At 32.6% G+C, this 12,483-nt stretch overlaps 1 protein-coding gene across 1 annotated transcript in view; it reads left to right on the forward strand.

Annotated features, from left to right (window-relative positions):
• Positions 1 to 12,483, forward strand: part of LRP1B (LDL receptor related protein 1B) — a 1,560,879-nt gene that overhangs the window by 908,514 nt on the left and 639,882 nt on the right. Inside the window, exon 23 of the mRNA XM_064382912.1 lies at positions 9,889 to 10,089. Coding sequence (XP_064238982.1) covers positions 9,889 to 10,089 — 201 coding nt within the window. The remainder of the gene's footprint in view (positions 1 to 9,888; positions 10,090 to 12,483) is intronic.

Below are 12,483 nucleotides of genomic sequence, written 5' to 3' on the forward strand. Positions count from 1 at the left end.
TGACTTTTTAAAAAATAGACTATATTTCAGACCAATTTTAGGTTCACAGAAAAATTGAGCAGAAAGTACAGAGACTTCATATACACTCCCACCACTCTCTCATATACAGCTTCGTTCGCTATCAATATACTACATCAGAGGGGTACATTTGTTATTATCAGTGAACCAACAGTGACTCATCTTTCTCATTCAAAGTCCATGGTTTACATGAGGGTTTACTTTTGATGTTGTATATTCTATAGATCTTGACAAATGTACGATGACATGTATCCATCATTATAGTATCATGGAGAATAATTTCACTGCTCTAAACATCTTTTGTACCCTGTCTGTTTATTCTTCCCTCTCCCTTAGCTCCTGGAAGCTACTGATCCTTTTACCCTCTCCATGGTTTTGCCTTTTCCAGAGTGTCATGTCATTGGATCTCATAGTATGTAGACCTTTCCATATCGGCTTCTTTCACCTTGTAATATGCATTTAAGTTTCCACCCTGTCTTTTCACAATTTGATAGTTGATTTCTTTACGCTTTGAATAACATTCCACTGTCTGGATGTACCATAATTTTTTAATCTGTTCACCTACTAAAAGACATCTTTGTTGTTTCCAAGTTCTGGCAACTATAAATAAAGCTGTTATAAATATCTACATATAGGCTTTTGGGTGGACATACGTTTTTAATTCATTTGGGTAAATACCAAGGAGTCCATTTGCAGGATAGTATGGTAAGAGTATGTTCAGTGTTTGTAAGCAATGGCAGAACTCTCTTCCAAAGTGGCTGTACCATTTTGCATTCATTCACCCGTGGTGAATGAAAGTTCCTGTTGCTCTATATCCTTGAAAATCTTTAGTGTTGTCACTGTTCCAGATTTCCATCATTCTAATAGGTGTACAGTTGTATCTCATTATTGTTTGAATTTACATTTTCCTAATAACATATTATTTTCAGCATCTTTTCAAATGTTCATTTGCCATTAAATTGCTTTAGTCGTTATATGTTGCAAACAAGCTAAATAGGCCAAAATAGGGCATTAGGTGCAAATATGATATTTCTGTGTAGTAGAATGCTTTGCATATTTGGAAGTCATTATAATGCACTGACATGGACACTTCTCTATGATTACATGTTGGGTGAAAAGTGAAGGAGCACAAGAGTGGGCACAGCATGTCCTATTGATTAACTGAAAGAAAACAAAAGTATATTCTTTCTATAATGAAAACATTTCTGGAAGAATTCATAAGAAACTATGGTCATTATTTGTCTCTATATATGGGGAAAAGTGGCTAGGAAGAATGATTGAGAAGGTGTCATAACTTTTACTGTGTCCTTTTTTGATTGACTATCTTTCCAAGAGTGGTGATAGTTTAGTGCTGACTCATCTACCTTCCACTCTAGAGTCCATTGAAATAAGCAACATACATTTTGAAATCAAGTCCCTGAGTAGGGTTAAAAGTTAAGAACAAGTGATCATTAGCGGAAGAATGTAACAGAACTATCATACTCTGTTCTCATCTGCTGTGTAGAAAATCCACTGTGGGCTTCTGTGAATGGCAAACCATTATTCTTGTATATTTTTGGATTGTTTTGTTTTCCTTCCCTCATTGCTGTATCAGTGAATACAGAGTAAAATGATGAATTTAATCATTGTTGAAAACCAATCTGGATTATTAGAACCAAAAATATCCTATAATGGGTATAGTGATTTTGTTAGAATTATATGGTGGGTTATATATGAAGTCTTTCTAAACATGGCCCTTTTTTTTTTTCTTTCTGTCACCAGCCCTATGGAATACTTCTATTTATTTCTGATGAAAATAATATGGTGAGCTGTTCATTGTTTATGTGCCAGAAAGCTAATAAAATATTTTGCATATTTCCTCTTATAAGCCAACCTATATTTTTCCTTGATTCCTCCCAGTGACAGTTTTAAACCTTTTGTCGTATGCCTATTCTTCTGATTTCCCTTCAGTCCTGTCTATAAAGAAGAATAGACAATGCTCCTTTTTGCCCAAGAAGACACCTCTTCAGATATTGATCCTGTGACCTCCTAATCCTCGTGGGAGCTTAGTTACTTTTCTTGCCTGGCATTCCATTTTTTTTTTCTCCACACTAATATTTCTTTCTCTCCATAACTATATCTAGTTCAATAACCTGAGAAACATTTCTTTGATTCTGTCACGTTTTCCCTGTCTTCCTTCTTCTCGTCATTAAATCACCTCATGTAAGTACCTAGATGTCTTATGTCCACTATTTCCTTCATCCCTTGCAATCTAACATGCAGTCGCTTCCCTTGGTGGAAATTGCTATTTCCATGGTCACCAGGAATGATTTCTCAGTTTATGCTCTTCTGTGTTTTGAGTCCTACTCTGCCATTCAATAACTGCATGAGTGCAAATGGGTTACTAAACCTCTCTACATTACAGTTTTCTGATCCGTAAAGTAGATATGATAATAATGACTGGCATAATGTACACAGAGTGCCTAGAACACAGTAGAAGCTTAACGAATGACATTTTTCACTATTAGTACTGCACTTATGCTTCCTTCTCTGCAACCCTTAACCCTGCTGCATGTCCTCTCCTTGTAATATTTTCTTGTGAATTCTCATACTGGATTTTTCTCTTTAGCCACATAGCATTTAGACTCCTCTTTTTATTTCACTTTCCCTTGCCCTTTTTCCTCTGCCTATCCGTTATATGTAATTTAAAAATGTACTTGTCAAGAATATAATATATGTCCAGCATTGCAGACGTTTTTCTCTTAATTTGTTTTGCTCCTTCTCATCTTTTTGCCAGGTCTTCATATCAATCTCTTCTGTGCCTAATTTTAACCATCAACTCTAGGCCTCCAAAATCTCTGCCACTGACATTTACTCTTTACTTGCAACCCATTTTTTTCCCATTGCAATGTTAAACATTCTACTTTCTCTTCAAAGTCAGAAATGAGTAAGAATTTCTCATTTCTATTAGAATATTTAATTCCCTGTATACTCAGATTTAAAGCAGAAAGCACCGTTTGACACTTCTAACTCGAAATCATTTTCCAAGTACTAGTCCTATTGAGGTTACCACTGCAGTAGCTCCCATATCATCCATTCCATTCACTACTCACATCTCATAACCTAAGGTTAAGCTTTCCTGATCTCTCACTCAAATCTTTGTGTGGCCAACCATTTTCCCCTGATGGTCATTAGCTTCAGTCCACTCTACACACAGTTTTGGCTTCCTCTTACCTCTCAAGATGTGACCTAAGCACATACTTTCAAAAAATCTTTCAATCGTTCAAGTTTGTCTGAATCATATAGACAATCTCCACTGCTAATTCAAAAAGTGTCTCAATTTTCTTAACCTTCATCAGATTAAGAAACACTTCTTGAATTAGGGGCCACAAACTGCTTCATTCTTACTTTTTTAACAGGTGCCACTCTTTCCTGCTTTTATGCCTTTAGATAAGAGTTTCATATTTTGTGTGAATTAAACAAATAAGGTTAAATATTCAGCATGTAAAACTGCATATGTTCAAATTTACCCCCCAAAATCAACCATTAAACTTAGCGTACATGGTTCTGTGTATATAGCTCTGATGATAATTTGTACCTGTAACTATAATATAAACAAGGTATGTTTAGCATAAAATAAAAAGCAAATATAAAAATTAGAATTTTATAATGAATTCACTTAGAGATGAAACGAAGGTCGACATAAGGAAGAACTGATTCTCTTTTACTATCTATGCCCTGACAAATTCCCATTGAGTAGCAGGAGTAATCACTATGCTATTAAATTTTTATTTATTTTACCAGTTCCGTTTACTTGCTTTTGATTTTGCATAAGGTATATATTTGAATGTTAAGACTGTATGCATAAGGCAGCCATCTGTATTAAATGCTTTTTTCTTTATGTAAAATTTTCTACCATCCTTCAAAATACCGTTCCAAAGAGTGGCTCAGTAAAGTTTGTTCTTATCCTTCCAATCATATAGATTTTCCACCTCCTTGAAAATCCATAGCATTCTCTGATGGTTATATGGCTTTTATCTTACTGTATTTTATATGTTCAATATTGAAATATTTGTCATTACTAGACTTACTGCTCCACAAGATCAGGAATTTGTCGTCCCCATCTTTCTACATTCTTCAGTAGCAAATCAAGCATCTAATACTCAAAAAATATTTGCCAAATTGAAATGAAACCAAGCATTGTTAGAGAAATAAATATGTAGGTAACACTAAAGTTTAGTAATATAAAAAAGTTTAGATTAGTATTCAAAAAGACAGTATAATAATATAGTCTCAAGTAAATCTATTTAGATTTTCTCAAAGATTCACTTCTTCATATTAATATTTGTATTCTTAATATAAACTGCCAGTCATATCCCAGAACAGAAATCATCCCATTATAACATGTGTTATCTTTTATTAAAATATAAACAAGTATTTTCTAAACAAGTCAGTTTAGAAAAAGATACATCTATTTCAGAAAATGGTCAAGAGTTTAACACAGAAAAGAGAAACTCTAGGAGAGATTGGATCAATTTATTTTGGAAAACTAGCATGTTTTCTACAATCATAAAAACTTAGTTTTTCTATAGCTGTTGACTTTGTAGTGGTATTTAACCAAATTTCTGGGGTTTGAGGATTTTTTTTTTTTTTAAATTTTGCTGTTGCTGTTACTTATTCATTCTTATTTTCTTTGCTCAAAGGACAAAACTACAGTTACTAAAATAAAGTTTTTCACACATAGTTATCAAGTTGGAAACATCATTATAAATAAATGAGAAAATAGTTTGTAGAGCTCAATTTCATACTAATTATCTAATATAGTTTTCGGCATCTTCTAAAAAAGAATTAGTAAACACCAAGTGATTTACTTGGTTATTTGAATGACTCAGGCACATTTTAAAAACTTTAAAGATTTTTGGATTTTCTCTTTATTAGATACTTATAATTTCTATAATACATTTTACTATGATTAATGACTACTTATTTCTTACATATAAAGAAGGAAGCTTAAACAAAGAAATCTGTGATATTTGTTCATTCAAGATTTTATGTCCAATGACTTGATTAGGTACTTACTTAGGTAAGGATTTATCTTGATATGAATCAAATAAAAATCAATATGTTTAAAGCCTTTTTACTGAGGTCATTTGCTTTTGGGTTTTACCTAATTCATGTTCATGAGTTAGAAATTAATTAAACTTATCATACCTGGTTCACCTTCTTATCTACATTTTGCTAAGAACTAAAACCAAACAAATAAAAACAGAGAGATGCAATTAAGCTTCAAACAGCCCCTGAAAAATCAATAAAAATAGGGAAGCTGTTTAAGCTCATACAATTCATTTAAGCTATGTATTCATATTTATTTATATCTCTGGTGACATTATTTGTTTTAAAGTTTTACAGCCATCTAAATATGATTTTTGTTTACCATTTCCAGGCAGTATCTATATCAGGGATGGCAAATAGCTTTACTGCTATTCTGACTCTGAAAGATTGATAGTGATTTATGGATATATCTGTTGAAACAATTCTAAGGTCATTCTGGAGTCAGTGGTTGGAAATGCCATCATGGATTAGTGATGTCTCTGGGAAAAAAAAGGTAGTTGCATCTTGATAAACCAAACTAAAAATGGAAATTTGCATATTCTTGAACCCTTTCAAATGACTTCATACAATTTAATGCTTAAGTATTGAATGTCATATTTTAGACTACAATGATATATTATGCATTGATCTTGTCTTTCTAACTAGATTACAAGCTCCTTGGTGACGGGGAGCAGGTTTTATGCTTTCTTACGTTTCTGAAAGCCCTTAGGAAAGGGAAAGGCAAGAGTAACTTCAACTTATAATTTTTACAAGAAAGCTATTGAATCTGTTAGGCTTCATTGCATATGTGTGTACATAATTATTTTTTTAAATGAGCCACTATATGGAAAACTTATGCAAGTATATGGGAGAAGGAAAATAAAGCAGCACAAGAATATTCAATGGAAAGTTAATCTTACTCCTACAAGTTTCCAATTACTAATTCTTTCCAGAGGCAATCATTTTAAACTATTTCTTGTGTAGCCCTCCAGAAAGAATTCAAGTAGAGACAAGTCTATTCATATACTTATATTAATAAATGTGTGGAAATATAGTCATAGATATTGATAAATAGCTAAATCCCTTTCAACATATCAGAGCCTACATACACTGAGTTCTATGCCTTTTTAAAATTAATCAATTTTGGAAATTAGTTTTTATTCACTAATGTAGATTGACACATTCTTCACTCAAGCATATACCTTTAATGTATGGATGCACTGTAGTTGATGTCACCAGGCTTGCAGTAATTATTTAAATTGTTACCTGCCTTTTCCTAATATATATGAAACATCAATACATATGCTAGCATCTTTGTGCATTTATGCAAATATATTTACAAAAATATTTTCTAAAATTAGAATTACTGTGGTGAAGAGTTGACACGTTTTATTTTCTGGATTTCTTGATATTGCCATGGAGAGAAGTTATCATAATTTGTAGCCTCTTTGACATTTGTGCTGTTTCCTACATCCTTGTCAAATCTAGATTTGTATTATTCAACTTTTTGATCTTGATGTGTCTAATAGAGAAGGAAGGGTGTCAACTGGTTATTTTACTTTACCCTTTTTAATTAAAAGGGATGTTCAATATCTTATGTTTGTAAAACATTACTATTTCTTTATGAATCTTGCACTTGGATTGATTGTTATCCTATTGATTTAAAATAATCCTTGTATTTTTTAAAAATATGTTTTTTATCATATAACGAAATATTTTAAAAAATATGATGAAATGTCTTTTCTGACTTACTGACTGTCCACTGACTTTGTCTATGGAGTTTATTGTTGCAATATGGAATACAATGTTTATAAAATTCAGTTTAATATTTGTATTTCTATCATCCTTATTTTAAAATGATTACCTCTTTGATATATCTATAATATGTCATAGCATAAGAAGTCAAGTGAAGATTCAGCTTTATTATTTATCCTCCAGATTGGCTAATGAGGTGATACTACATCGTTAATTTTGTTCTCTACTATTTGAATTGCCAACTTTGTACACACACACACACATATATATATATGTATATATATATATATATATATATATACCATCTACATAAATGAACCTATTTTTAATGTCTCTGTGACCTTTAATTATTGATATATTTATTGATATTCATTTATAAAAAGTATTTTAGCTACTATTACTTTAAACTGCTTCTAAATAGTTGGCATATATAGTTACTACTGACTGAGATGTCTCTGGTTTTTGTTTTGTTTTTTGTTTTTCTAAGATTATGAATGATTTTTGTAGTTTTATTTTTTTAATTTAAAATAAACTTGTAGGGTGGCATTAATATTGTTACTATTTTGAAAGGATTATATAAATTAAAAGAAACTTAGTGTCTTTACAGTAATACCTGATTTTATTCAAGACCAAACAGTATCTTTATTCAAGGCTTTTTTTTTTCATATTCTTTGTAGAATTTTGAATTTAATTTTGGAATTTCCTTTGTATAAATGTTATATAGTTCTTGTGCATTTTAACCCAAAATACTTTCTTGTATGTAAAATTTTAATTGGCCTTTTCTTCTAGTATATGCTCTCTGTAGATATGAAATCTGTTTTTATGTTATTTTTGAAACTAGCTACCTATTTTTGAATTCTTAGTTTCTTGTAATCATTATGTAATTTTAATGATTTTATAATTATATGATTATATTAACAACATGTTGAATATCAAATGTATTTTTGTAACTATGGAACTGAAATATTATATTTCATCCATATCTATGGAACGGAAACATATATTTTTTATTTGACATAATAGTGTAAGGAATTATTAATATATTTTTATAAATAAAACATTTGCCCCTATATTTTAATTATTTTAAAATTTACTTACCTATAAGATTTGAGAAGATATTTAAAAACATAATGACTTTTGGACATATACAGTGTAATATTTTTCATTTCCCTTATATTTGCCCCACCTTTTTTTTTTTTTGCGAAAATTTCTTCTGTTTTTTTTTTTTTGATGAAGTCTCACTCTGTAGCCTAGGCTGGAGTGCAGTGGCTTGATCTCTGCTCACTGTAACCTCTACCTCCTGAGTTCAAGTGATTCTCCTGCCTCAGCCTCCCAAGTAGCTGGGATTACAGCACGCACCACCATGCCCAGCTACATTTTTGTATCCTTATAGAGATGGGGTTTCACCATGTTGGCCAGGCTGGTCTCGAAGTCCTGACCTCATGATGCACATGCCTCAGCCTCCCAAAGTGCCCAAAGTGCTGGGACTACAGGCGTGAGCTACCATGCCCTGCCTACCCCACTTATTTTTATAAGATGCTAGTATGTAGTCAGTCAATAGTATTTATCTTTAGGTACATTTAAAAATTTTTTGTGGGTGGGGCGCGGTGGCTCACGCCTATAATCCCAGCACTTTGGGAGGCCAAGGCAGGTGGATCACAAGGTCAAGAGATTGAGACCATCCTGGTCAACATGGTGAAACCCCATCTCTACTAAAAATACAAAAATTAGTGGGCATGGTAGTGCATGCCTGTAGTCCCAGCTACTCAGGAGACTGAGGCAGGAGAATTGCTTGAACCCAGGAGGCGGAGGTTGTGGTGAGCCGAGATCATGCCATTGCACTCCAGCCTGGGTAATAAGAGCAAAACTCCATCTCAAAAAAAAAAAAGAAAAAGAAAAAAACAAGATTTTATGTTACAACTGAACATTGTATAATCTAGAAAGGATAATTAATTAGAAGTAAATGAAAGACAATTTGGAAAGGAGGGAAACTTTGCAGTGAACCATTCACATAGACAACAATACCAGGCATGGTGGCCCACGCCTGTAATAACAGCAGTTTGGGAAGTTGAGGTGGTGGATCATCTGTCAGGAATTTGAGACCAGCCTGACCAACATGGTGAAACCTCATCTCTACTAAAAACACAAAATTAGACGGGCATGGTGGCACATGCCTATAATCCCAGTTACTTGAGAGGCTGAGGCAGGAGAATTGCTTGAACCCGGGAGGTGAAGATTGCAGTGAACCGAGATCATGCCATTGCACTCCAGCATTGGTAACTAGAGGAAATTCTATCTCAAAACAAAACAAAGTAAAACAAAAAAACGACAACAATGACCATTGTTCTCTTTGTGTTTCACACTGTTACTGTTGAATCATGCTGACTAAACAATAATTATTTTTTTTTCTGCTAGAAACAATAAAAAATTTCTATAAATTCTATCTATACATATGTTAGCTGCCAAAATGGTTGATGCAATTTGACATTCACTTATAAGAGGGCATGTAAATATGTCAAGTGGGGAGTTGGGGTGATGAGGTTATAAATATAAATAGAAGGACAACCTCTCCTGCTAAAATAAGGTATTTACCTGAATTTGGGTTTCTGACAGGCACCAATAGCATTTACCTAAATTTAGGGATATAAAAAGCACTGATATACAAATGTATCTTTAAAATTTGCTTTTATTTTTGTGATTAAACTTTCAATTAGTCACAGAAACCTTCTATCTCTCTATCTCTTTAAATATATATATATATATATATATATATATATATATATATATATTTAAATATAGTTTCAAGCAATGACTTGAAACTAAAGAAAATATCAAAGCTCAAACCCTAAGAGCACTTTAATGACCAGGACAAGAAATATTCAAATGCTGTCATGAAAATAAACTGTCAAATAATAAGCAAATAGATGTTGTTTTATTTTGCTAAAGACACATAATTCTGCCTGTGACTGAAGACAATAATGGCCACTCATTATTACAATGACCTAATCACAAAAATCAAACACATGCTATTTCTGTTTTCTTAAGGGAGATGCATCAACAAAGCATGGGTGTGCGATGGAGATATTGATTGTGAAGATCAGTCAGATGAAGATGATTGTGACAGTTTCTTGTGTGGACCACCCAAGTATCCTTGTGCTAATGACACCTCAGTCTGCCTGCAGCCAGAGAAACTCTGCAATGGGAAAAAGGATTGTCCTGATGGCTCTGATGAAGGCGATCTCTGTGGTATTACATGTTTAACTGCATTGACTTCTCTATGGAAACTACAACCTTTTAGTTTACTTGCTGTTACTTAATATAGTAGCATTCATTCCTTCATTTCCTTTAAATGTAACTTTTAGCAGTGAAACTTATCTACATTTTTCAGATACTCTAAGGCTATAGAAAAGGTTTTAAATGTGATCAGAAGTTTCTGAATACAACACAGAAAAAGCTAACCTATATAGAAGTACTTAATTGTAGAGCTGTGTTCATCATTTAGATCTCTGGGTGGCCGATGCTGTTCCCCTAGTTGAACTGATTATTTGTTAAGTGAGTCACTGAGAACAAGAAAAACTTGTTATTCCTCATTTATGGGATAGAGCTCACCACCACCCTATATATTTTGATATGCCTTCTAATCATTACAACAGAAACTGATTTTTAGGAAGAGAAAGAGACTGGATAACAAAACCGATTGAATATTATCCAACTTGTTATAATTTTCTCTACAGTTTTTGTCCTCATATGACAGCTTTCTTTAGTATGCTTTATCTAGTTAAAATGATGATTTCAATGAGCTTTGAAATCCCGTTGGCTAGCAAGCTTTCTTACCAACCAGCACATACAAAAGAAAATTACATTTCCTTCTCTTTGGGGAGATCAGAGATTTAGCAAAGAGATTTTTAAAATGTGTTTTCCAGATAATATTGAAGGTGACATCAATAGAATAATGAAGAACAGTCTACAAAATGATAAGAACAATAATGAGATGACTTGAGGCTATGAGAAAATGACTTTAGGAAATAATGAAACTGACTGAACGAAAGTAGAAAAGACAACTACATTGAAGCCTAAAGTTATATTTTGACCGCAAATGAGCATTAATAGCATACTGAGTGATTTAACAAAGAACGATTTTTTTAACATATGTGGCAAAATATCTTTTTTTAAGTCGTGATTTTATAAAATAACCTTGAATCAGTGAATGCAACAGTCTTCATTCAACGAGGCTAAAATTATACAAAAAGATTCAGACCAAGAAAAAAGAAAAACAACTAAAATTAACCAACAAAAATTATAAATAAAATATGACAAACTTCATTTTTCTGTATTCATTTCTTTCTTGCCCAGCTTATTTGTAGTGGAATGGGTTGATGAAAGTTTTGCTCATGAAGGTTATAAATACAATTCTAAAAGGAACTATCAATACTCTTAAAAGAAAAAAGAATGTATGGAAAACTCTAGACTTCAGTAAGCTTAAATTCTTTTCTTCAATTAAATCATTTGAGTGGGGGACTTATTTCTTAAAATGTTGGTTTCTTATAATTAGAATAGAGGCAATGGTATTAGGTAATCATGGTAATAATGCCTGATGCTACAGCTATTGAAAAATATTAGTACTTTTCCATCTTTTTCCCATCCTTCAAGTTAAATCAAATAAATAAAAGGCAAAAGACATAAAGTACACCCATTGAGAAAAATGAAGAAAATAAGGAAACACAGTCTTATTTTCCTATTCTTCACTTTCCAAGTTGGGAAAGTAAAAGGGTAATGAGGGAATTCCCTTTAATTCATTTCTTTGTCTACTTCAGAATTGAAAACCACTTCTTATCTAGCCATATAGTCATTACTTCAAGAGTTTTGCCCAAACATGTCAAAAGATTATAGAGATTGAAATGGATTATAAGAAGAAATCTGGTGAGAAAGTACCAGAGAAGATAAAAAGACTATTATAATTGCAGCACTGTAGCATATTGAACCACACACCCCACTCTTTAAGTGGTGAATTTATGAAGAGAACAATAGAAACAAAAAGCAAATACTGGCCAAGGGATTAAATTGCCTTTTCTATGATTATATGCAATGTATATAAGGAAAATGAGAACCCAAGAATGTAAATCTTCTAAGAAGAGATTATTTTTAGGGAGTTTTAAAAATAATTTCAAAAGAAAAAGGATTTCCACTTAAGAAACAAACAAAAATAGACTTTACTCTAAAATGGAGTTATATTGATCTTTGCTATAAGAATATGTCAAAGATAAACAAAGCCAGATGCTAACTTGTAAAACAGTAAGTAAAGATTTTATTCATTAGTAACTCTTGTGATAGAAAAGAGACTCCTGTGTGAACTGAGCTCAGCTTCACTAAAACTAAAGACTGGAAACTTTTAAAGGTGGAGTTTTCTAAGGAAAAGGCACTAAGGCGGCTAAGGGGGCTGGTCCACAAGATTAGGCTATCTGATTTTGATAATTGATGCTTCACTGGAGGTGAAAACACACTTGTCTTTGTGTTAGGAGGCAGTGGCAGCAAGTGAGAGTAAGATGCCCGCTGGGCTGGGAGGGAGAATGAGAGTTAGAGTTACCTTCTCAGATGTTTGCATTTCAAAGAGAAAGCTCTTGGCTCCTTAGAAGGCAGTTC

This window comes from Aotus nancymaae, unplaced genomic scaffold, assembly GCF_030222135.1.
Source record: "Aotus nancymaae isolate 86718 unplaced genomic scaffold, 86718_ANA_hifiasm-v0.15.2.pri h1tg000029l, whole genome shotgun sequence".
NCBI lineage: Eukaryota > Metazoa > Chordata > Mammalia > Primates > Aotidae > Aotus > Aotus nancymaae.